This window comes from Anser cygnoides, chromosome 17 (genome assembly GCF_040182565.1).
Source record: "Anser cygnoides isolate HZ-2024a breed goose chromosome 17, Taihu_goose_T2T_genome, whole genome shotgun sequence".
NCBI lineage: Eukaryota > Metazoa > Chordata > Aves > Anseriformes > Anatidae > Anser > Anser cygnoides.
In genome coordinates this window covers 11901545-11928897 of record NC_089889.1, presented here as the reverse complement: position 1 = coordinate 11928897, position 27353 = coordinate 11901545, and the positions used below count along the sequence as shown (strand labels likewise).

The window sequence follows — 27353 nt, the reverse complement described above, 5'->3', positions numbered from 1 at the left end:
GTATCTATCTTCAGGGAAGAACAATTACAGGTAAGTAGTTTCCTATTCCTGTTTTGGAAATTGGATTTTCTTTTTATGTTAGACGCAGTAGATAAATCTTCCATAAAAAAGTGTTTTCTTAAACATTCAAGCACAGTAATTTAGGAAGCATGTATGCATTTTGCGCAGTAGCTTTTCCACAGGTGCTTCACATGAGAACCTCTCTGTGCCAGAGTTACCCAGTGACATTTTAAGTGTTTCTACGTAAGACTAGCCATTACTTTGGTTTTAGTTTGCCTCTCTGTAGAAAAACTTATTTGCACCACTTAATTTTGAAAATGGTGACCAGCTACTGTATGGCTAACGACCATTTCAAATACGGTTACATGCTTTTGTTAATATTTTAGGAACCAGCGAAAAAAGATGTGCGGGAAAGACCCTGCAAGGAAGTAGCGAAGGTTCCTACTAACAAGTACTCTTTCAATCCGAAGGTAAGACTACCTAATTTAATTACTGTTGAAGCTTTGATTCAGGATCGAGTTAAGGAAGCCAACAGACAGACATCATGTTTAAAATACATACATAAGAGTTAACTGTATTCAAGGCTTAAAGCCTTACTGTACAGAAGGAAGCAGCCTTTTTGCTGACTGATGAACATATCATAGGTTTTATCTAGTAAAACGATTGCTAATGAGTGAGATAAGTTTATAGTGTAATTTGATAAAAATATTATTCAGAAAATACAGTTTAGTGGTGCTAGCTATTCCATTCATCAACTCTGGAAGGACAACCTTCAAACTATACAACCGTTTAGCACAGAAATGACTGACATAGTCAGAATGACTGTTCAAGCATTTTGTTTTTTGAAGGATGTAGGTCAGTATTGCACATCCTTATATCTCAAAAATCCGTAGGTGAAAGGGGTGTTGGTCATCTTTATTTCCTTTACTGGGAATTTATTTTTCTCAGCACCCTAGGACAACTTAAGAGATGCACACAACTGCCCGAAGGAATACCTTAGGCTGCCCCTCAGGTTGTGCACACCAATATTATGCTTCCCATTGTATGGCAATTCAGCCATGCACTCCTTGCACATTGAATGCTGCCTCAGCTGCATATTTTATTAGCTTAACTAATACATGCAAAAGTACTGTATGCGCACAGCATGTGGTCATCATTGCATGTGGTCATCATTCTATGAAATTGATGCAGCTGTTCTCTGGAAGCCCCAAGGATACTTCTAAGCCACGGCTAGTTCTACAACAAATGTAAGCTTTTATCTCCTATATATTTCAATTGCATAGATGTTCAGAAGAAAACATGTTGCACGCATTTGAACAATGTACTGAGTAGATGATTTTAATTCCCTTGTGTGAAATTGCTGACCTTGTGTATACACTCTTCTTAAAAATAAATAAATAAAAAAGAAACCATTATGTTCTATGCTCCAAAAGCAGCCACATCTGTGGAACTTTTCGCATTGCTTTCATCTTTTTGTTTTGTTTTTGTTTGTTCGTTTAAAAATGCCTATCTCCTTGTTTTGAGTCTGAAAATTTTCTTGGATTGGAACTTCTAAAATATTTCTCTCTCATGTATACTTTTTGTAGTTTGCATAAGCAGTCACAGCAGTCATTCCCTTAGTCTAGGCGATTGAACAGCCTCTTCTTGTCTGATAGTGTAATGAATCTCACAGGTCCTTCACTGCTTGTAAGGCTTCTGTTAAATCCAAAGTCAGCCAATGAGTTAAAAGCTGTTGAAACACATGTGCCTACACAGACATCATATAAGATTTGTTTACATGCTTATGAAGTGTCCTAATGCTGTCCCAGATATTTTCTGACCATCTCAGACAATATTTAGTGATTAAAGCTGAACTCTGAGACTGCACATATCTTATCTGTGCTGAGCTCTTATTAATACCTTAATGTTAATTATCGATTTTATCACTTTCAGTCTGATCCACCGGAATCAGTGAAGAGACTCGCCTCATTTAGAGAGACAGGAAAGGAGCTGAGGACTCTCAGTAAAGCTTTAGCTCAGTCAAGGTAAGGGAATCCAGAGCACACAGAAATGGACCAGTCAAGACTGAAAGAATTGTTGGTTCTGCAGTGGCAGCAGTTGGATTATAGGCAAAATAATCAACTGTACTAACAGCTTAGGAAAAGATGGCTTATAATTTTCTCTTTATGGATTTTTGTGTATACTCAAAATTTTGTCGTTAGTGCATGAGGAATGATCGATAGCTCTGTTTATAATACTACGGTGTTCATTATGAAGGTGTTTGCTATTTCTTTGCGGTTTTTTGCATAAAACAGTATTGTGCCAAGATCTGGTAATCAGAGTAGTCAGAAATGAGCAAAGGTGTCCACTGTGATGGAAAATATAGTGGTAGATATTCTCACTACAAACAGAAATACATGCAGAGACTCATTCGGAATATTCCAACTTGAGTCTCAGGAAGATGCTGACTTGGTACGAACAGACTCTTGTGCTCCTTAGCTGATGGGAACGGAGATGTTTTAATCAGACATAAATCTGGGATCCTATGTAGCCTTCAGCCAACTGTGTTTGGACAACAACCATGATTTGATTTAGGGGGTTGACCATAGAAATTGGTTGGGCATGCTTGCTTTTCTTAGAATGTATCTTCTATTATCACTGTCGGAGATGCAGTAAGCTGTCTCTGCAGGGCATTTCTTATGGTCCCATTAAAAAAAATAAAAAAAACAGTGAAGCCTATTAGTCATAGGCTTTAGCAAAGAGTGGTTTCCAATTTAGGTACTCATACTTTTAAATGCATTTATGCTGTGTTGACACCTGTGTTGCAGCATTGTCACTACAGCTGCTGCTTAAGTTGATGAGACCGAGGCTTCAATATGCTGTTCTGTTTCAATCATACATTCTGATTGCACTCCAAACTTGCCTACAGAAACCATTCACTGTATTTGCTAAGTATTAGCTTAAATAATTGCTAAACTGTTTAAGTCTTGCAGTAGGTGACTCTAGAGTTTTCTACATTCTCCTGGAACCTTGTAGCTTTCTTGATGTGAGTATTAATCTAAGAAACAAGAATCATTTGCAACTGAAACAGCAAGCAGTAGTACAAAAAGGTGATTTACATCTGGCAAGGTTTAGTTACAGCCTGCTGCAAATAAAACTGACAAATTGCTGCTGCCAGCCCCAACACGGTACAGCTTACATGAGTGTTTACCAGATTTGTAGACTTTAAGCCTTTGAAGAATATTCACTAGATAAAAATAGTTGAATCAAAGCAAACAGCGATAAGACAGACATTTATATGAAAACTTAATAATTTAATTGGTTAAGCCCAAGGAAGTCTGCCAGTCAAGAGAACACGTGATATTGTATCTTCATAATATGTTAAAGATTGTCTGATTGAGATTTTAATGGTGCAGAAGTCAAGGAAGTTAGAGAAAAGTAGCTTCTTAGCATCTGCTACTCTAGAGGAATCACAACTTTACTTTTCACAATGTAGTGTTTATAAATATTTCCAAATGTTTACATTGTATACTATAAACATTTTTACTAAACTGTATACTAGTTACTCATTATAACATTAAATTTCACATTCTTCCCTTTTATCCTTATTTTACTCGTTATTTCATTTATTTTGTTAATTCACTTTTTGTGAATTTTCACTTTATAAATTTGACAAAAAGGTGATAAACCATAAACAAAATAATAATTGTTGCATACTTTGAATGTTGAATAAGCCATTTTAGTAAAGGATGGCTTGGTTTTGCTGTAAATGCAGTGTTAATTATGTTTGTCTGCCTTCATTGCTAACTATTAGTGGCATTGTCTCTTTGAAGTCAAGTTAAAGTTCTTTTGATGAAAAGCTGCCAGAGGTCAGTTTCTTCTTGATTTGTGATTTGCAGGTGCTTGCAGCTTGCTTTAGGATGTTTTACATCCTTTAATTTTGAATGAGTAGGATAAAAAATACTTAAAATGTTTTGTAGGATGAAATTTACCATCACCCGTGATATGAAAAGGCTTGCTTTTTAAGTCTGATGCAACTGATTTGCCAGGCATTTGGATGAAGCTAATTGAACCATTCTTCTCATTATAATTTACAGTTCAAAGGAATTGAGCATCATTTTGCTAGTAGGTTAACCTGAGGGGGCCTTGGTTTGTTACTTGTTGGGAAACATTTTGAAATGTCAGTAGGAGCTACATAGTATTTTTGCATACCTTGACCAACATAGAGATATTTAGGATCAACTGAGCTTTTCCACATGGTTGAAATTCTCTCCAATTAAGTAGACTGAGTGAGGTTCTAATCATATAATTGTAGAGCCATACAAAATTAAACTTGATTTTATATCTACAATTTCTTCAGCATATCAGAGTGAGTAATGGACAATATAGGGCTGTTTTTGCAGAACCTGGTGTTTTGAGCTCTTGATGAGGAGTACTGAATCTGAAGGATTCAGTGGCAAGAAAAACCATGCTTTTCCAAGGTGGCTTTGCTTTGTGCTAAAGAAGCTCCGTGTAGGACAAGTGGTACAAACTGCAGCTGGACATGATTCCTTCATGCCAGAAGGAGAAAAATGTAGATTGCCTCTCAACCCTTCCTGCACCTTCTGCTCCCTGTTTCTGGGCATTATAGCATTGTGGTGAGTGCTGAATAGGGAGGTCAGAAATGGGGGGTGGGGGTATCAAGATGGTGATCCTAACTCCTGCTGAGCAGCTCTTTATGTACCTTTGTGCAAATCATTTGACCTCACTGCACTTCTGTCAAGTAAACTGGAATTGGAAACAATGCAAAGTATCTGAACTAAACTCACTGCACAAATATATAGCTTTTAAGTTGGCATGGATGGCAGAGTGTGAATGAAAATTGCTTTTTTTTAACATATAGGGATTTTTTTAACCATTTGTATTTACATTCTTTATTTTTAGTCTTATTACCATTATCTTATGCTTTCAGGGATGTTAGCTTGAAAACTTGTATGATGCCTAGCACTCAGGGCATGCAAGCATTGTCTTAAGTCATCTCCACAGCTCTGATGGGTATTAGGTAGATGATTATTACTCTGATAGGTAATAGGAAAAAACCAGATTGTGGATGTAAGATTGTCGCTGGAACAATTGTAACTGGAACTCAGGTGTCTCAGGTGAGTAATTACTTGAGTTATTCTTCTAGACTTCAGTGATGTCTCTGTTTCTCTGATTGATTCTTTTTCAAAATTGGGCCACTAAATCAGAAGCTCCAGGGAAAGACTTTTTAAGAGATCCAGTCCATCACTCTGGGTGAGTGCAGTTGTTTCCTATAATAGATGAAGTGTTTAGTATAGCCTACTTTTAACTCAAGACATATGCTTCACATAATCATAAATGCAGATTCACCTTCAGCTGGATGTTTAATGGTAATGTAATCTGCAAAATTATGTTAAATGCAGACTTTCAATGATGTGAATAGATTTGATCCTAATGTATTTTGATGTTATGTTTTCTGAGTGACTAAAAAAAAAGAACAAAAAAACAGCTTTCAGTCTTTTATCACTTCTCACCTCTAGAAGCCAATACAGCTAAAAGGACGGAGAAGTTCTTATTCCCTTATGCACATTATGAGCAGAATTTTCTGTTAAGTCCTGATCAGTCATACCTGTACCACACCCACAGAGGACAGGAATGTTGGGCAACAACATCTTGTTCTTAACATGTTGTTCCTAAACATCTAATTTGGCCCGCAGAATGTTATTTTACTGCTGATGCAGAAAATGGAAAGACCCCAACTCCATTTTAATATCCCAAGCAGAATTTGGTGTGCTGGCAGGTAAGAAAATAGATACCTGTTAAAGCATCTCCAACTCCTCCATGTTTTTCTAGTTCCATAAACTTAATTTTCAGTTGTATGCAATACTGGCTTCACGTAATTTCAAATGCCTGAGTGGGATCTATTCCTGTCCACTGGTTTTCCATCACTGTTGAAATGTAGGTGGAACACAAAGCAAAAGAAGACTTAATCTTGTGTTACTGCACAAGCAAATTTATATTTACTTTTTACATTGACAGCACAGTGTGGTGCCTTCACACTGACAGCTAGCAAAATTCCACTATACTTCTCTCTCAATTGTCTTCCTCAAAGGAAGAGGGGGAGAAAATGAAAAAGAGCTTGAGGGTTGAGATAAGGACAGGGAGATCATTCACCATTTACCATCACAGACAAAACAGACTGAACATAGGGAGATTAATGTAACTTACTGGCTATCACTAACAGACTAGAGCAGTGAGAAACTAAAAGCAAACTAAAAACATCCTCCCATCCCCATCCACCCTATTCTACCTCCTTCCCCCGAGTGGTGCAGGGGAACAGGGAATGGGGATTACAGCCAGTCCGTAACGCTTCATCATCTGCTGCTCCTTCATGGTCACTCTCTGCCCCTGCTCCAACTGGGGTCCCTCCCACAGGATGCCATCCTTCCCCAACTGGTCCTGTGTGGGTTTCCCACAGGCAGCAGCTCTTCAAGAACTGCTCCCATATGGGTCTGTACTATGGGGTTGATCCTTCAGAAGCAGACTGCTCCAGCATGGGTCCCCCGCAGGCTGCAGCTCCCCCAACACCTCCTGCTCCTGCATGGCCTCTTCTCCACAGGCAGCAGCTCCGGCCCAGGGCCTGCTCGGGCAGGGGCTCTCCATGGGCCACAACCTCTTCCAGGTCCCATCCAACTGCTCCACCGGGGGTTCCTCCATGGGCTGCAGCGTGGAGATCTGCTCTGCCATGGGACCCGTGGGCTGCAGGGGGACAGCCTGCTCCACCAGGGGCCTCTCCATGGGCTACAGAGGAACTTCTGCCCCAGCACCTGGAGCACCTTCTGCCCTCCCTCTGCACTACCCTTCGTGTCTGTAGGGTTGTTTCTCTCTATATTTTCTCACTCCTTTCTACCTTGGTGCAGTTGCAAAGCAGGTTTTTATTCTTTTCCTTTTCCTTTCTTAAATCTGCTCTCACAGAGGCACAAGAAGCATTGCTTAATGGCTCCACTCTGGCCACTAGCGGGTCCCTTTTGGAGCTGGCTGGGACTGGCTCTTATCTAATGTGGGGCAGCTCCTCAGCCCCCCTGCTACCAAAACCTTGCTATGTAAACCCAATCCATACAGTAAATGATAAATTTACACATTTGGGTTTTGGTTGTTCTTTTTCTTGAAGATCAGAAATTTAGCTTGGTCAGTGCCTAATCAGAGGTACTTAGCAAGCTCATGACAAATGTGCTTGCATACTGTTGTGTAGGCGTTGGTCACTTGTTTCTTGAGAGCATTTGTTGTCTGAATACATGTTCAAATGAAGTTTGCTTGTCATTTTGTGTAATACCACACATTCTTTACATTGTAATCCCAGTGGTGATCCTGCAGCACATCTGATATAGTTTATTCTATGTACTGTGGAAATTAAGTCACAAATCCTATATGCCTTATGTTATTTAAGAAGTGAAGTGTGATGTGAACTACAATGGCCATGGAGAAATTTGCATGAGAATTGGGGAAACTGATTTTTGAGATGTAGACTTGCATCTTCTAATGTTTTCTAAAATATGTAGTAGCCAAATGACCTGATATGCAGAAATATATCCAACATACTTTATATCTGAAAATCAAGAGTGATAACTGTTTTTTTAATTATTATTCTGTTGTATAAGCCTAGATATTCCTCAACTGTCGCTGTATGACTTTTTAACAATGAAAATGTGCTAGCCATTCATCTTGAGTGTTTGTACAATGCTGCTTTAACTAAATCTGCATGTAGGCTAAAAAGAACTGTAAGAAAAGCAAGGAGATGAAACCAGCAGACTTTTTAACCAAATATTGAGATATGGAGTTTCAGGAAAAGATAATTTCAAGTGAGAATTACTGTACTGATGGTTTGGACCAAAGAGCATGTCAGCAATACTTCTTAGTAACAAATTCAGACTACAGAAAAAGAGCTATTTTCTGGGGGGGAAGCAGAGTGGAAAATGCACAAAAGAAGAAAACTGGAGTGTAAATCATTAGGACAGCAACTTTTTATTTCAATGAAAGCAGTCAGGCTAGCGGAGCAGAATGCTAATACATACTACAGGGAGTCAGTGAATACAAATGACCTTTGTGGATTTTTTTTTGCTGCCTTTCCTTATGATTGAAAAGGAACAGCGAGCAGTTGTCTTAATTGGATGTTAATTGATACATATTCATGGAAAGTAATGTCTGTGATCTTGCAGCTTGTTTGTATTAACGAGTATAATGGAACAAATTGTGAGGAAGTTTTTAGGAATAACGATCACAGTGACATAGCATAGTAGTATGAATTTTAAAATTATCTCAAAAATGTTTGAAGTCGTTACCAGAACAGACTTAAATGCATTCATAAAGCTTTAATATTCTACTTTAAACATTAAAAAACATGAAGTGCAGATAAACCATATAATTATGAACTCATACCTCCTCTCAGTAATATCCTCTTTAAGTATAAGATGCTCTTCATTATGATATATGTAAGAGGATGATGACAACGCAGAGGTTGTTCAGACTGTCATCTTTCATAAATATCAGTCTCTGGTCCTAAGCAGAAAGTCTTACCAGTGCTTTCCAGCTAATGAGTTGTACCAAATCACTTTAGGGAGGTATCGGAGAGCTGGCAGGTTACCATTTTAACTAAACTACAAGCTAAAATATAGGAAGGAATTGCGTGTCTTTTTGTAGCATAAAAAGATCTGTTTGGGAAATCTGTAGATAATGGTAATTCTTCTTCGGGGATCAATGCATCTTAATTCCAGTGGAGGTTGCGCATGTAGACATAAAGAAGTCCTGAGTTACTTGGCTCAGCATTTCTCATTGTCTGATTCAGTGGGTGGAATACAGTATGGCAGAAAAGATGACACCTTTATCTGTGACACTAGGCCAGGTTGCCCATGAACACCTCCAGGAAGGGGGCAACTGCAGCTTCTCTGGGCAAGCTGTTGAGCACCTCACTGCTCTCAGAGTAAAGAATTTCCTCCTAACATATGATCTAAATCTGACCTCTTTTAGTTTAAAATTGTTCCCCTTGTCCTATCACTATCTGCCTGTGTAAAAAGTCACTCTTCATCTTTTTTATAAGCCCCCTTTAAGTACTGGGAGGCCTTGATAAGGTCACCTCTGAGCACTCTCTTCTCCAGGCTGAACATCCAGCTCTCTTTCTTCATAGGAGAGGTGTTCTAGCCTTGTGGTCATCTCTATAGCACTCCTCTGGACCTGCTCTATAAGGTCCACATCCTTCTTGTGCTGGGGGCCCCAGCTCTGGACACAGCACTCCAGGTGGGGCCTCATGAAGGCAGAGCAGAGGGGGACAGTCACCTCCCATGACCTGCTGCCCACTCCTCTGTTGATGCAGCCCAGGATGCAGTTGTTCTGAGCTGCCAGCACACTCTGCTGGCTCATGTCGAGCTTTTTGTCTCCCAGAATCCTCAAGCCCTTTTCAGCAGGGCTGCTCTCCATGAGTTCTTCTCCTAGTCTGTACTCATGTCTAGGATTACCCCAACCCGGGTGCAGCACCTTGCACTTAGACTTGCTGAACCTCATTAGGTTCACGTGGGCCCACTTCTCCAGCCTGTCCAGGTCCCTTTGGATGGCATCCCTTCCTTCTGTTGTGTTCACTGCACCACTCAGCTTGGTATCATCTGCACATTTGCTGAGGGTGCACTCAGTCGCAGTCTGTCACTGATAAGATGTTGAAATATCTTTAGCTTTGATCTAATGATTATATTTTCATTTCTACAAGAGGAAATATTCTATTGCTATTTTTTACTAAGACAAGGAAAACTGAAGAAGTACAGCCACTTTGAAATGACATTCAGCTTTGAAGGAGATACTTCTTTATTGCTTTGTTGCAATGACATCTGTAAATGTGATCCAGAAATAATGTTAAGTAATCCACAGCTGCATGAGGATGTATTGTATGAGAACCAAGAAAGTAGAGGTCTTCGTAACTAATCATAAATTGTAGCAAGATGTAGGAACACTTACACAGCAAAAAAAAGATTACCAAAGCATTGGAGGCTTGTAGTCATTAATATAAAATAAAAGCAGGTAGCCATAAATCACTTCTGTGAGCTAACTCAGCCAGAAAGACCATGCAAGTGTGCTGGAAATACTTGTTATTAAACATCACCACAAAAAGTAGAGCTTAAAAATAAATATATTGCTTAAAATGAGACTAGTTGAAAATATTATCTTTGTGTAAAAAGGAGGCACAAAATGTGAGAGCAACTGGAAACAGAACCCAACAGAATGTATTACAAAGGAAACATCTCACTTCCATTAAGGAGACAAATGTTTTCTTGTTTTTCTTGTTTCTGCCTCAGTTAAGTCCTTCTGATAAATGGCTTGCCAGGCTATTGGTAATTATATTCACTGACCCCCGAAAGAGGTAGAAATACAGATTTTTTTGATGCCAAGAAAGGTGAGAAGAGGGATAATGTTTTTGAAAGTCTCTTTTCACCTAAGCTCTACAAATAGGGCAGGCTGCCAGACTGCTGTCCTTGTGTTCCTCTTCCCTGCACGAACTGATTAATACATCCCAGTTCCGCTCTTTGGCAAGGCTGAGGATATGCGCTGAGGTGCACAGGGATAGAGTAGCCTATTAGAAGGTACTGGTGGATTTGCACAGTTTAAATACCTGACTGTAGGCATGGGCCTGAATTTGTTTCATCTAGAATGAGACATTTACCTGAGCTTTCTGAATTGGAAGCCCAGTCCCCCTAGACTACTTTTGCCATTGGATAGAATTAGATGTATTGAAGGATGATTCTGATCCTATGTTAACTTAAAGTCCGCCTTCGACTTGGGAAGAAGATACACATTGTAGAGGAAATTAAATGAGTTTAGACTAAATAGTTACTTCTCATGAAACAGAGCTACATCTTGAAAAGCAGAAGTATTTTTTAGATTTAGTCTAACAAGGCTGACCAAACTACATGGGAAAGGAAGCAGAGGTGATGTGACTGCTTTGCCAGTGCACTCTAGCTCACTTTTGGCAAAGAAAATGGGAGAGGAAAAAATGTGTTTACTTCATTAAGTGTGTCTATTTTCTTTAAACTGGAGCACTTCTATTATCACAAATTGCAGGTGTTTTCTATGGCTTCCAACTATACCAGTAAGATAGCTTGTGGTTATGATATGTAGTATCAGAAATAAATTGAAGAAAATGGACCTTATCTCTGTCAACGTAAAATGACAACAACTGCACGTGTGGTGACTTACCTAAGCACTGGTACCCATGTAAAAATGACACATTATGGTCATCCTTAGTCAGTAATGTCTAGGAATCGACAGCTTTGAGCTACAAGCCCAAAGGGAAGGAGTTCATGCCATTTTGTGAGCCACTCAAGCCTTTATTTGCAAAATGGATGTGCCAAGCCTCTGTAGATGTACTGCATTTCCTATAGTTTGAAGAAAATTGGCTCCCCTGCCTCTGTTCCAGTAGTGTTAGTTGAATAAAACTAAATGTCAAACTGTTGGCAATTTTGTAGTATTCCAGTGGCTGATTTTTATGTTTTAAATTAGAAACTGCATGTTTCTTTAATATGGTTCAAGTTTCCTGAAGGCAGATCTGTAAAAGTCAGTCTGCTGAAAGCTCAGGCTCTACTAATGCATTCTTTATGCCCGCAACAGCAATTAGACTGACATACCCTGAGAGCTGTTTCGGCTACTTCTCTTCCTGCTACTGGCTTTGTAACTAGCCGTCTTTGGATGCTTTTTAATACAAAGCCACTTGAATTTTGTGATTGAAAAGGTAGCTACTATGGGAAGACTTTAAAAGGGAAGAAATGAGTTGCGTTTGGAATTTTGGTTATGAATCTTGACCGTCCTTACCTGTTAATCTATACCAACCCTGTTTTAATATATACAGGCAAAGAAAACTTCAGTGGAGATTCTGATATATTGGCATTCATTAATGTGTATGGTTTACTAAATGATTCAGTGGAGCGTGTGAGAGTGGAGAGGAGACCGTAGTTACAAACCAAAAAAGTCAGGCAGAACTGAGAAGGTGCAATGTCTATCTGCCAATATTACTTTCCAGTGTACTTAATACTTCCTAATGTCAGTTGCTTGGAAACCAGTGTTGTGTGCCCTTTTGCTGCTTGGCAGAAATCACTCTAATTGGCATGTTTCTAGCACTGTCACTGCTGGCAGTTTGCAGTATTTTTTTTTTCCAGAAGCAAAAATTTTCTTTACATGAGTGATGGCTCACATTAATTAGACAGCAGTCATGGCCAAAGACATCCATTTAAGTGTATGGATGTATGAATCATTATCTCTATCATCAATCACTGGAAAGACTGCTATTTCCATCAACATTTCTGTCTTTCCAGGCTGTTCATTTGAGTCTCAATCTCCTTTCTTCTAGTGCAAAAATATGTTTGTTATTTGAAAATGTGTAAGCGGAAATAGTTCATTGCGTATTAGATTTTACCACCTAAACATGACAGTCTCATTCCTTGTATTGTGACAAAAAATGACACATTGTGACTGAATGTTTGAACAGCTACCACTTAAAATGGGTTTTCCATTATTTAGTAGTAAATGTCATTGTTCTGTGAATACCTTTGTGCAGTAAGTTAAGATGCTAGATCGTGATTCTACTGTAGATTCTACTTTCATGTGGATATCCTGAACCACCAGTATTTCTAAGAGGGTCGGGACCTCATTGGAGTTCCACTTAAGAAGAAGTGAGTTTTTATGGATAACATGAACTTAAAAACTTAAAGTTGTTATTGTACATTCTTGCAGGAAAAAGAAAAAAAAAGTGAGCCTAAAAATCTTCAGATGCCTTTTTTTTCCTTTCCTTCTGAAGTTTAAGTAATCGTTTCCCCAAAGCTTTTGGGAGAAGAATTTGAAGCAAAGCCTCGAAATCGACAAATTTTTCTTCCCTTCATCAGTACAAAACTATCTTCTCTGTGCTGCTTTGTAATTACTTCCCTCACTGACCTTAGTTTATGTACTTCTCCAGAGACACTAGGAGCTGGAAACCTAAATGTACCTGCATCCTGCATGCAACTTTTTCATCACCAAAATCAGCAAGAATAGAATTTACAGCACAGTGCAACTGGAGAAGGGCCTGTATATACTTCCAGAAGTGGTGGAACACGTTCTTGTGTTCTGTGGCTTCTTAAAAGTGCAATTGCTACCCTTCATTCTTTCTAGGTTCAGAACACATTTAGATGTAAAAATAAGATCTTTTGTATATTACTTTGTACCTCCAGGTAGCCAAACATGTTTGTGTTTTTCCACATCAGAGAACCTCTCCTCACTTCATAGGGGAAGCAGCATTTTCATTTTATTTAATGTCTTTGTAGTTAATTGAAAACCACTCCAAATTATCTTTAAATGTATGTCACATCTTTTATAATAGTGTTATGTTGTTTTGACTAGAAGATCTTTATTTCTTCTTGCAGTCTGAACATACCACAAATTTATTCATGTTTTATTTTGTTTCATGACTTCATACTCAGATTTTCATTTGAAAATATGCATCATCACTTTTATGCAGAGCCTGTTTTTTTTGTGTGTGTGTGTGTTTGTTTTTTAACAAACATGTTTGAGTACAGAGTATTGTACTCATCTTCAGGAGAATAAAACAGAAATCTACATCTGAAATAATCTGGGTATTCCAGATTGTATCCATGCCTTCAATTGTTCAAGCCAGATATTGATATGGTACCACTTTAGTTCCTTTCCAGAATGGTTGATGGTTCAGTATGGTAAATGATAACATATGTCTGAGTTTCTGGGGGTTAGTAACCACATTTAATAGATCTTAATGTAATTATAATCTTTTTTTTTTACTGAATTTAAGAAGATTAGATGGATGAATTAGATGTATGAATATTTACCTATTAGTTTCTTACTGTGTGATTACTCAGACATCAAGTAGGAGTAGTAAGCATTGTGTTCCTGGTTCTCTGTTGCCTTATATATACAGTTGCTTCTCTGTAATTTGGCTATAAACACTACCAAACCAGAATTCTTAATTAATTTACATTAGTATCTATATATTAATTTTGAATACTTGCAAGCTTTTTCTGCCCACAAGCTGAGACTTCAGGACATGACCTAAATGCCATGTAGATAGAGCTCAAGAAGAGGCTCACCGCTTGTGGCTTTTGGTAATTTAAGAAGGGGGGTCATGCAAGCACTTTTTAATAACTCTCTGACTATACTTTAAGTGAAGAGTGCACTAATTCTCATTTTCAGTGAGACTGTCTTACTTCTTTAAGATCCTAAATGTGTAAAGCACTCTTAATAAATAACTTAGGGACATACAGGCATAGATACATATGCGTTACCATACTGAATGTAAGGGCACTAAAGAATCGAGTGGAAAAGTCAGCAGCTCCAGTATTTACTGAGAATGGAACAGGTTCTTCACTGGTGTGAATTTGTATCAGTGTTGACAGTTTACAACAAATGTGGAGTTTACTCTCCTGTTTTGTTCTGTGTGCTTTGTAAATGAGAACAGTACTGTGTCATAAGGATTTTCTTTTATCTCTGCACTTCCTGCTGTTTTACGGGTACTATTTAAGCTTTACAGCACCTTGTCAGACAGTTAGAGGACATATTAGAATTGCTTCAGCTACTAGGATGCAGCAACTGCTCAAATGAAGACTGATGTGTTATTGCACATACACACTACATAGTATTTTGGGGAACTGGAATGATTAAAAAAAAAAAATGTGTCCTATTCCAACTGAAACAGCTGTCAGGACAGTAACATTTAATCAGCTGAAATCTGATGAGAATGTAGGCTTTAACACTTGTGCACCTGCAGAGATTGCTATGGGATTCTTAATGACTTCAGGTAGTCAGAACTTCCATCTCGTTTTAAGTTCAAGAAGACAGACTGTCTGCTACCACAGTGCTGCCTAGGCTAAGGCATAGATTTTAATTTTAAATACACACGAAGTGTTTAATACACATGAACTGCTCTCACCACTTCCTTCTGTGGATATTTCTTTGAATTCTTCAGGATCTAGCTGCTCATCGGCCTCACTTGAGGGTTTTGATAGGATCCCAGCTTATGATGGCATGGCTGCAGATAATTCAAAGTTTTTTCATTAAGAAGACTTATGCTGTTTTTTAATTCATGGGTTTAGTCTGTAACATTCAGAATGCTGCATACAATTTAGCTGTCTTTACTGTAGTTTCCAAGTTACTGCTTCCTGTGCTGTTTTATATAGATATGGGTTGTATTACTTTTTCTGCTATAGAAATTATTCACTCAGCATGCCTTTAAGTGGCAGTATGCATAAAATTGCACTTGCTTTTCACTTGAGAAGCCTTAGCTCTTATTGAATTTGTCACAACTGCTACAAGTTTGGCAGTTCCCAGCTGCCATTCACCTTGCAACACCCTCAGCAGAATCTGGTCTTGTGCCCAAGGAGAGAAGCTTTTACTGGGTTTGTAGGGAGTTGTTGCAGTTGCAGATTGAAATGCTTTTATGAAATGAAAGGAAATGGCATTTAGAAAGCATGTGCTTTCAGTGGCTTTTAGAGTAATGCGACATTGGTTTTATTTATATTTGCAATTGGCTATAAGCCTCTGGAAGAGGCTAAATGCCTACTGTACAGTGTCTGGAGCAGGAGATGTTCTGTCGTTAGCTTTATTGATATGAAGGCTGTAACCATTAAGATAAGAAAATTATATAAGCTGTTTTATGAAACAGTGACTAACAATTTCCATGATCAGAGAAATGATGCATATGTAGTAATTGTTTGATAGATAAATAGTTATTTTCCTTACAGCTCACAACTCAATTTTTATTCACCATGATTATAATGTGAGGCCTTAGAGGAAGAATCAAGCTGGTACATAGAGACTGCTACTTCTTTGCACCTCAGGGAATGGGATGGGGGAAGACTAGCAGGAATAATTAATGAGACTCAGGTGTCCCCAGTAACACCACCTGCTGCACTGAATACAGCTGCTTAATAGATGAGCAGCCACATGGTAATGCAACCTTCTGCCCTTCTTTCCAGCAGGTCTGTTCAGGCTGGAGTAACACCAGCTTATCTGAGCAAGAACTTGGCATCACATGTTCAGGAGCATATATCATTCATTTAGTAAATCACCTCCCACAGAACTTGTTTGCATGCAAAGTAAATGTGAGGTGGTTGTTAACTGTAAATCTTGATTTTCTGGGACAAATAGATCCTTAGTATGATTCCTTTGAATTTAGTGAAGATGAGCGGTGCACTTAAATAAGATATATTTAAACAGAATGTAAAAAACCTGGAAAATATCTAGCTTGTCTTTACCCTAATGGCAAGGTTTCTGGTATTATTATTATTATAGCTTCTTAATGTTAGTCTAGCACCTAAATTATGATTAAGATAAATGTGATATCCTTTTGTTTTTGTGAGTCATTTCTTGCTCAAAGAAAGGTACCAAGAATCACATATCAGCAGTAGAAGTTCAACTCCCCGATACTTCAATGGCTTTGTATTACAATTAACTGATCACCTTTAGTCCCTAAAGAGTAAATTGAAGAGTAATTTAATAAGTACGTAATCGTACCAAACTTGTAACACGTTTTCTTTATGTGTAGTACACTACCGGGCCATTCCTTTGTGCATGTCATTGATGCTTATCTATAATAACTTCCTGTTGAAAAAAATGAAGTATTCAATGGTACATTATCACTGCTCAGGAAACTCCTTTAATTTTCATACTGACAAAGATATTAACTTAAAAAATAAGACGTCCTTTTATCTGAAACAGTTGAAAATCTGTGTTGTGACTACAGTTGACTGATACTCAGTTACTTTAATAAATGTATGCCAAATTTTATCTTGATTGTATTTTAATGAATGATTCTCACCTACTTGTCAAATAGGCAACATAGCTAAATTTATGAAGTTATTGTACAAACAGGGTATCCTGATGCCAGAATTAAAATGCAGAAATATATGATGTCCTGTTTCAGCAATACACTATAAATCTACAGTGCAGAAAAGTACACTTGCCACCTCTATATTTTGAGCTAGGGTTTATTTTAATGTTTTCCTAAAAAGAGTCCATGAATCTTCAGAGTAATTTACAAATATGCCAGAAATAATCCTATGTAGTTATGAGAGGGCTTTACTTAGAGACTGTAGAGCTACTTTTTGTGATACCTGAGACTTCAAGGAAGTCACAGACTCAATGTTCATTCACAAGCATGCGTAACTTTTCTTGTTCCTATTGGTATATGAGAGTGATCATTGATTTTGGCATACATATATTAAAGTCTTCTACATTAGATAAGCATTAAAAAATTATACTGGTCACTTTGCGACTCATGCATCTTTCTCCAGTAGTACTGGTTATGGCAGTTAATGTAAAAAGAAACAAACAAATCCTTTCTAATTTATAATTATATATCTTTTTCATGAATCAAAGATAACTGATATAACTTTATTGTTCCCTGTTTGTGGTGGTATAATATACAGGTACAGCAGTGGTTTTGATCTTTAAGAGGGAATACTTATATTAATTACTGTGTGCAATAATATAGAACAAGCACTATGGAGAGAAAAAAATCTTTTAACATATAAGTATCTTGATGGCTGGGAGAAAAGAGAGAGCATGAGAACTACTGGAAAAGATCAGAAAGCAGGAGTTTGCAGTTACTAAACATTTTCTAGTATTCTGAGAGGTGTATGTTGTACAAAATACTAAGTTCTTATGGAAGAAAAAAGACAATCCAGTCTGAGAAAGCTCTGAAATCCTCATGTTTTTCTAAAGCATGCAGTATTTCTTGTCAGGGACATTTATTGTCTCACTTTATTTTATTTTTTTAGCATAGAAATATCTAGCAGTTGGGTTGCCATCTATCTGAAAATGAAAGGTGTTCAGACTTGCATTTGTGATTGCTGGACTTAAAGGTTACAAAACCCAGTCCCAAAACCATTAAATTGTGCAAGTGGTTTTTCATCAAGGAAAGCAAGGAGGGAATAAACGGTTCCACCTGAGAATTAGTTAATTCGGTTCCTGAAATGTGTACCCTATATGATCTTCTGGTGCTTTAATGCATCTCCGGTAATAAAAGGAGGGGAGGGGGGTGTATTACTTCTCAGTAAAAGAAACAAGACCCAGCTTTCAAGACTAGATTGTTTTTGAAAGAATCAATACTGCCTGATGACACTTAATTCAAAAGTCAGCAATGCCTTAATTTAAAGGGCCCCATCCCACGCTTGAATAGCATGCTCTTGTCTGACTTAGATCATCTGCTACATTCTAGGTAACATGTTAATAAGTGGTGGTGTGCCAGACACCTTTGCCTCCCCAGCTCACCTTTTCTTTTTTTGTCTCTGTTATCATCCTCTAGGGAGTGCATTATGGTTTCTTCATTTCCTTCTCTTGCAGTAATACCCTTCCTGTTGTCTTCAGCTCACTTACTGCCTTCTCTGGCAGCTTCCCTTTGACTAACAATTCAGCCTTCTGACAGCAAGTGGAATTTAGCAGCTAACAGGTAGCTTCAGGGTACTGCCTGTCAGCTGCTGACAACTGAGTTAAGACAGTGAGGGGCCCAGTGGTCAATTGGCTGCTGTAAATTAGAATGAGTCAGGTAGTTTTTAAATCGAGTAGTGGACACAGTGGTATCCTGAGTTCGGTAGTTAACCTCCAACATTGAATAGTTAACCTGTGCTGAAAGAGATAATGGAAAGATCTCCCAGTTCATATTGGGGAATTGTTGTCCTCTATCATATTGCAGAAAGAAATACTGATGTTGAATATAGAAGAATGTGAAATCTGTTAAAAGTGCAGTTGGTAGTCTGCATAGAAATTAATTTTCTAATGTGTCTTTAGTACACTGGCCAAATTATGATGATTTTTGGCAGGCATCATGTCAATGCTGTGAAGAAAGGTGGAGCATACTTCCATATACTTCACCAAGAATCACTGGAGAGGAAGAACATACTGAACGAACAGCAGGCTCAGGGAACGAGATGGGGAACTGATTTCCAGCCGCCCACATATTTCTCAGATCCAGAGGAGTCAGAGGAAGAAATAAGCATGTAAGTCAACTCAGAGAGCTTTTGGTAGTCCAAGGTCAGTGGTTTTAAAAAGTAACAATCTCTAGTTTCTGTCATTACTTGGTATTGAGCCAGAATATTACTACTTGTGTAAACTAAAAGAAAAAATGCTTAAAAATCTGTGTGAATACATCTGAACTTAACAAGCATGGAACAAAAAATGTTTGAGGCACTGTTAAAAAGGGGTAAGTTTGGAAGGTGGAAAGTCATTTGAACTCGGGAAAGGTTTCATAGCCAACTTAGAACTGATTCTCTGAGGAGAAGAGGAGGAGGTCTGGTGAGAATTTGGCATGCTTTTGTCCCCAAAATAGGACCACAGAACTAAGAATAATAAAGAATTGCATGCAGAATAAGTGGCTTGGCTTGCAGAATGTGTTTTTTGGCTAGTTCAGTCCTATTACCAGCTTCCTCTGGTTTTCTCTCCATTAGATAGGTTTCAATCCTTTGCCTCAGTCTGATCTCTTCCATGCACCTCTAATGCTTGTTGTGATGTTCTACTTGTCTTCCATCTCTCAATCCTCACTAGGTGGTGAAATAATTAAATACTTGCTCAGCAGGACAGAATGGCTATTCTAGAGCTTGCATCAAAAGCTCATTCACGTCTAACAGTTTTCCATGGCTGGCTCTATGTCCCCAGTGCTTCCAACTTCAGTTTTATCTGAAGATAAAGACTAACGAGACACAGAGGCTAATCTGATGATCAAAATGGATTTGGAGTTTGTTCTAAAAATCAATACAGCATTGTAATGCCAGTATGCCTGACTTCTATAAAAGATTTCCCAGGAAGTCACAGCACGATGTTGCCATTATGAGTTAGGACTGTAGTTAACTATGCTTTTCTCAACAGTTTGCTGTGGCTTTTGTCCAACCTAGGTACTGGCTTCCTCTCATCCACCTTTCTTTCATGAGCTGACACTCAACTTGGAGAATTCAGTCTCCAGAGTCATCCGAGATGCAGTCAGACCCTAGTCACAAAGTGAGCTGACAATTTATAACCGTTATTAAAAAAAAAAAAAAAATTTTCCTGTTAGTTTGAAACCCAGTCCAAATAACCAACTAAACAACCAAACACACAAAAAAAGATACAGATAAAAAAAAAACACAGATAAACAGCACAGACAGGCTGAGAGTTTTCAAACGGAGAAGTATCATATTTGCTAGAGTCACGTTTAATATCCAGTGTTCTAAATGGTCACTAGCTGAATAGCTAGAAAAGATGAGAAAATAATAGCATGTTACTGAAAAATAAATGGTGTTACAGAAGGAGAAAAGGTGTAGGGTATAGAGGTCAAAGTATTTTGGAAGTTTTGCCTCTATCTGCATAATCTAAAACTTTCTTCTTACCTTAACCAAGTCACCTACAACCGTGTTTTTAAATAGTACTGTGATCCTAGGATAATGAAGGCCACATAAACATTTCAGGTAAACAGGATTATTTAATAAAAATAAATTCTTGAATACATAACCTCCCAGAAAGCCTTTTGTAAACTCAGTGCTTATTATTCGTTTCCGTATGTAACTGTTCTATCATCTGTAACTCAGATAATCCACATTTATTGCACAGGAAAAAAATATTGTGCATATGAAAAATATCATTGCCTTTATTATTGTGATGATTCAGATCATTGAAGGCATTTATTTGCTTCTGTTTAGATATAGCAGGGCTGACCTAAAAAGATTTAACATTCCTCTTTCCTTTATGAAGGTATAGCCATACAGACAAAATTATCTTTATGTAGAAATGGTTTCTTCTAGCCGTAAAAACAAAACAAAAAAAAGCCTTCTAGTGCAGAGTCTTCCAGGCTTGTGGGTGAATACTGACAAAGCCACTTTAATCTTATGTCTGTACTAGGCTCTTTGTCAGTTGTAAAAATAGCTTAAAAAAAAAAAAAAAGACACGAAACTCTACAGTAGTAAAAGTTGCCACTGTAAGCCTGCTATCCTTGAATATTTTCACTGTGCTGATTAAAACACAGCAAAATGTTAACATGTTAATTGAGAGTTTAATTTCATTTTTAGAGTAAAGCTTTCTAAAACCTGCCAACATTTCTAATAGTCATTAGAATATGATCAGATGTCAAAATTTAGGGGGGGTTATGGAGAATTTTCTCAACTCCAGGATGTGTTGGGTGGCACAGGAGGACACACTGAAACAAGTGAAAGAAGAATGCATGGTCTTGTCAGGTGCGCCTTTGTTCATTCAGACTGTCCCATGTAATTTACCCATGTGGTGTTAGCTCCAGTTATGTGATGTTTTACACATATTTGTCTGCAGTGGTAGGCAGTTAAAAGAAAAAAGTCTAGATACAAAATACAGATCATTATCTGTTGTGGAAACTTCCTTCACTCCCAGCTTTCACAGTGCTGACTTTAAAAATGAGGAACTTCATGGAATAAGTTAAGTCTCTGAAGCAGTGTTAAATTGCTGGAGGAGCACAAAATGACTTTTTAACAGATGATGTCTAGCTTCAGTCATTCTCAAGAGCTGAAACTATTGGCATGGTTTTATAGGCACAGAGTCCACTGAAGGTGTGACACGGTGATGGATCTAGGCATTTTGTCTCCCCCTTCCTCTTTTCCTCTACAAGACAAAAGCAAATACTAAGTCTCTGCTGGGACTTTTTTATTGCTGTTACGTAAATTGAAGCATTTAATTCTAGCATTTTATCGCATTAAATGCTAGTTGATTAAATAGCATTTAATCAACTGTGTTAAATATATGAGTGCTTCATACTTGGTAAGTTTCTTTTCATAACACGTGACAAAGTCGAAGCAAAGTGCCACCCAGTAGGAACAGGGATTCCATCGAGGACTTCAACGCGTATACAATAGTCCCACTGTATGTACCAGTATTCTGTTGTTCATTAGGACTACAAAGAAGAAGTTGAGAGAGTGATTTGAGGAAGCATAAAACAGGCATGTTGTTCTGAACAACAAAGTATGTGGAATTCATGTGCTCTAGTTATCTCTAATAAGTACAAATTTAGCTAAGGTTATCTGAATGAAGATACTTACCTCACTTAATGAGGTTTTGTTTAAGACATTTCTTTTGAGACAGCAGGAACACCTGCCAGTTTTTATGGTTCTTAGATACCTTTGTTAGACTAAATAATAAATGTGTTCGTTCATTTCTTAGTTAGCTGTAGAGTTGCACTGATCTCTGTAAAAGAAAAGGTCCCTGAACATAGAGCTGAAATGCCCATGCCAGTGTTGTATGTACTATTTACAGTTGCTGCTTTAGAAAATGTGTAGCAATTGAATGCTTGGGGGACACACTCCCCAGCCCTTGTTCCAATTATTTACTAGTTTGTAGTAGGCGATAGGAAGCTGACACCCTCAAACTTCTTTAGTTTGAGGAAGGAAATGTTAATCCACAATTGTTCATCCATCTAGGAAGTCTGTGCTAAAGAAATCTGCATGTAACTTTAAGACTCACGCTCCACCCAGTTCTCAGTTAACCTCTCACCTGTTTAAGGCCAATATCATTTCAGTTTTATACTAATTTATTATCCAGCTTACAGTATTTGATGTTATATTTTCTCTGTGGATCTCTTGTCATATGTAACAGAGCTGTGCCACTCAGTCACTCTTCTAAATTGCACTGAAGGAGAAAGCAAACTATCGCAGATATATCTGACACGCTTCACTCTTATTGCTCTTTTCTTTTTGGCTTCTTTGACTTTCATACTATTTTTAATGCAGTGATGAACCGTTGGAAGGTTGTTCTGTTTATTCTTGTCTTCACTAATTCCTTCTCTGCAGCACAGTTACTTTACACAGCCCTATGTACTGTCAGTTTTAAAAGCCTCCTTCAGTTGCCTTCACTTGTCTTGGCTTAGGTGATAGAGACTTGGAGTCTGTGTCAGTTGTAGGCATTTCTCCTTATTTTTCATATTGTGGTCTTGACGTGATGTGAGCAAAAAGTGTATTTCTGAACAGATGCTGTATTTTATCTCCACTAAGTCCATAATCATGCTCTCTCTGCTTTGGAAAGGTATATGAGGTTTTCATATACTTTTGCTGCCTTTGAACTACGAGCTGGTGCTTTTGACATGAGGACCTGATTCAGCATCCCAGAGGAATATATTTTGAAAAACAGGTTATGGCATACTCCTGTTTATTGACAAGTGATGTGTTCATACTTTAGAGACAAAAAGGTCTGTAGAAAAGGTCACATTCAGCTCTGCATGCTGTGCTCACTAACTTCATGTGGTTGCTTTCTGTGATTTTTGAGTTCTTGTGATTGTTGTGTGAGATTCTCTGTTGATTCCTTTCTGTTTCCTGTGGAAAACAAGCAAACTTTCTGGTTATCTAGTATGTCTTTGTTACAGTGTGCATTTGTGGCTGTATCTGGGCCTTGGAAGTAAAAAATGGCAAAGACTGAAGCGTATCATTAAACTAGCAGGAGCAAATTCTGCTTTTCCAGAGCCCTTTAGAAAGCGTCTGCAGACAGACTGTATGCTCCTATAAGACAATTTCATTCTGTCAGAGTTATCAGCAACAATCTTTGTTCTCAGGTTAAAGGCAATTTTTGAAGTGTTTAAGGTTTAAAAAGTAAAGAGTCTTGAATGTAAGGAAAAGAAATATCTTTTTATTTGGCAGACAACTCGGTGAAATGTGTACCTTATTACTAGGGAGTTGTCATGTCGTGTTCTATAAAAGGTTTGGGCTTGTCTGTGTCATACTGGGCCCACACTTTGACTTGACATTTTAGCCATCCATGCATCCATGTCCTAGTGCAGAACAGCTCCATACTCAGGTGTGGTCTGAATAGGTAGATCACTGGAGGAAGCAGTCCGTCACTTGGGCTGTGAGGCTGACCCTGCCCTTCCTCCTGTGCAGACACAAAGGAGTAAGTCAGGGCTCCAAACCAAAGATTTGCATTCAGTAAGTGATTTAGGGAACTGCTTTCTATCACTTCTCAGCTCTTTCCAAGACAGATCTTTTAAGAGCTGCTGCGTATGTCGGCATAAGGTCAGAGGTGTCATCCTGTGACACTCACTGAATCTTCAGGAAGCTCCCAGACAGGCTCTTTAATAGTATAGATGGGTTTAAGACATAGCATTTATCTCAATTCAAGATATAAATGTCAGCATACGTGTAGTGAATGAATTTGGGACTGAAAGCATTCTCACATAGCTCTGTAGAAATCATAGAATCATAGAATGGTTTGGGTTGGAAGAGACCTTAAAGATCATCTAAATTCAATCCCCCTGCCACAGGCAGGGACACCTCCCGCCATACCAGGTGTCCCAAAGCCCCATCCAACGTGACCTCAATCACTTTCAGGGATTCTCAGCTTCTTTGGACAACGTGTGTCAAGTGCCTCACCACCCTCTGAATAAAGAACTTAATGTCTAATCTAAATCTACCCTTTTTTATGTTTAAAGCCATTCCCCCTTGTCCTATCACTACATTCCCTGACAAAAAGTCCCTCCCCAGCTATTCTGTAGGCCCCCTTTTAGGTACTGGAAAGTTGCTGGAATTCCTGGAGACTTCTTTTCCCCAGGTTGAGCATCCCCAACTCTCTTCCTTCATACGAGAGGTGCTCCAGCAACCTTGATCATCTTCATGGCCCTCCTCTGGACTACTAGTAGGTCCATGTCCCTCTTGTGCTGGGTGCATGCGCCCAAATTCAGTTTCAAATAAATCTTCAATTGCTAATAATAAGTAGTAGTATAAACATGTAAACACAAATAATAACATTTATAAGTTATCGTAAACATACTATGAATAATTATACATTCTCGTAAATATCTGATTTGCAATATTAAAAATATATATGTGGTAATCCCCAATTTAGAGAAACAGTTAAGTATTTTTTTTAAATGTGAGAAGGAGAGCGGGAACGTGGTGATGTGAACACTGTAAATGATTTTATTGGTTCTGTCTTCATTTCACATACTCCTTTTTTTAACTCTGTTCTGTTCTTTCCTATAGTTGTTCTCTAACAGAAGGCAACCACTTGAAGAAGTCAGGGAAGAAGAAAAAAAAGATGACCTTACGGTCTTTCACTCCTGCTTATACCAGTGTCCTGATTCCAAGACCCCCTGAAGCAAAAAGGTATATTTGAAGGCAGATTTATGTCATACTTTCCTTGGTGGGACACCAGGGGAATTCACAGCAAAACAGACCCATAATCATATTCATCTCTTTAACTGGTGGACAAGATTAGGTGATCTTTAAGGTCCCTTCCAGCCCAAACCATTCTATGATTCTGTGATTCCTGAGAATTTCATGAGGGTAAGTCAAAATAATCAGTCTTCAGAGACTATTAAATTTCGATTGTAAATGTTTGAATCCTAGTAAGTTACTGAAAACCCTGTGTGGGTGCAGGTGAACAAATACACATTGTTTGCCCTTCAGATTTTGATTCAGAAAATTCTGACTTATTTGCATATATGGTATAGCTTTTGAGATAAGGCTTGTCTTAAGGAAAGGCTGTAAAAGTTAATATTTAATTTGCCTAGTTTAAAAAAAAAGAAAAAAGGTAGGCCTAGGAAAGAGAGGGAAAAGACAGTACACATATCGTGTACACTATTTTGTTTATTAACCTGTTGCTCACCAAAAGTACCTTTGTATATTCACACTTGCCTGTGGACTAAGTTAAAATGCTAAAGATAATCTTAGTTCAGAAAAAGATCAGCCTGGCATTTTGAACAAACACATTGCCTCTTCTCAGATGCAAAGCCTTAGAAGCTACCGCAGAATCAAAAAAAAAAAAAAAAGAACCATAAGAATCCAAATCATGAGGTCATAAATCCTGGAACCCTCATAGGTATGAAAGTACTGAGTACATCACAAAGGCAAGTCTGTTGGAGCATTTCCCACCAAAAAATATGCATCAACATTGCAAAAACCTCAAGAGGTGTCTAGAATTCACTGGGACAATAAACAATTTGTTACAGAAATGCCTTTTATCAACAAGAGCTATTATTGTTAGACTATCTACGTAGCAACATGTTGCCAATTTGACTATGTTTTCCTAACTGTAGCATAACACATTTGTTTCTCCACTTTATAGTGAACATCTTTTCCGACAACTGTGTGCCATACACTGGCTTTTGGAAGCTTTGACCCTTGAATCCAACAGTTCGATGCATTCCATATTAACCTGCTGGAATCCAATGTATGTGCATAATGCATAGTAGTCTTTGGAGTAAGGGTTTTGGAATCTTTTGTCCTTTATACCTAGTTGTTTCTCTTATTTCAAGTAATATTTGAGTGAAATGTTATTAATTCCATGCCATGCAGCATAAACAAATTTTGCATTGACATTGCCCCCATGCACTTAGCAGGGAGTTGGACAGTCAAATTAGTAGCACAGCATGAGCCTCTATTATTGCAAGTTGCAGAACTAGCAGAAAATACTGAGTTGACCCAACCAAATTTAGTTTTCTTTCCTACTTTCTTTTGTTAATAATTATGAAAATTAAATACATGTATTAATACATGTATGCATATTCCTGGAGCCTTCTTTAGAGGGTTATACCAGTGAACACAACAGGAATTCCTGGAATGTTATAATTACAGAACAAAGCCAGCTATTAGGTGATAGTTAGTGGCTGTTTTTATTCTATCAATTATGTTATGATGGTGATGGTACTTCTAACAAAACTGCATTGTGTTGCTTCTGAATTTTTGTGCTGTTAGAAGTAAATAATAATTTAAGTTCTCGGCACTTTTAGTTAATATAACAATGTTGACATAAATTTGTTTTAAATTATTCATGTGTATTTGGTAAAACATTGAACAGTTTATGCTCTGACTTACAGGGCATTGCTCTTCTGTTTTCTCTGTATATTCTCAGTCAAGACAAATTACATTTATATATAACATGAGTGGCAGAGTAGCATTATGTAGAATTAGCCTGATAAATTAGACAGGAGAATCAGTCCAGTCCAGCATGTATCATAGATGGGTTTTTCAACCCCTTACATATGAGGAACGACCAATAGACTGGGATAAGAGGAACAGTTTGTCAATAAACCTCACAAATACAGGCTGACAGCAGAGTATAAAGACTCTGGATTCATTTCCAGGTTCAAAAGTAGTATTGTCTCTTGTATACTTTCTGCTTTCTGTTGCAGTCTGTAACCACCACTCCTCTTCCTCAAAGTTACTTGAACTGATATGCATACACACGTACTTCATTTTGCAGTAACCATGAAAAAATCAGGCTTGCATTTAGATCACATACTGTCTGTCCACACAAAAAGATTTTCAGATGTGGCAAAGGAAGCAAGCTTAGAACACTAATCTGCTTTGTAAAACCTTTGACTGATTAGATTGGGACAGAATGATAAATGAGCCAACCTCAGAAGT

At 38.0% G+C, this 27353-nt stretch overlaps 1 protein-coding gene across 6 annotated transcripts in view; it reads left to right on the top strand.

Annotated features, from left to right (window-relative positions):
• CCDC60 (coiled-coil domain containing 60) overlaps positions 1 to 27353 on the top strand; it is a 61710-nt gene that overhangs the window by 21946 nt on the left and 12411 nt on the right. For 5 of the 6 annotated variants that reach the window (XM_066978917.1, XM_066978922.1, XM_066978921.1 and 2 more), the window contains 5 exons: positions 387 to 470; positions 1933 to 2024; positions 18834 to 19010; positions 24969 to 25091; positions 26053 to 26157. In XM_066978917.1, coding sequence (XP_066835018.1) covers positions 387 to 470; positions 1933 to 2024; positions 18834 to 19010; positions 24969 to 25091; positions 26053 to 26157 — 581 coding nt within the window. The remainder of the gene's footprint in view (positions 1 to 386; positions 471 to 1932; positions 2025 to 18833; positions 19011 to 24968; positions 25092 to 26052; positions 26158 to 27353) is intronic. The other variant, XM_066978923.1, reaches the window with a different exon arrangement.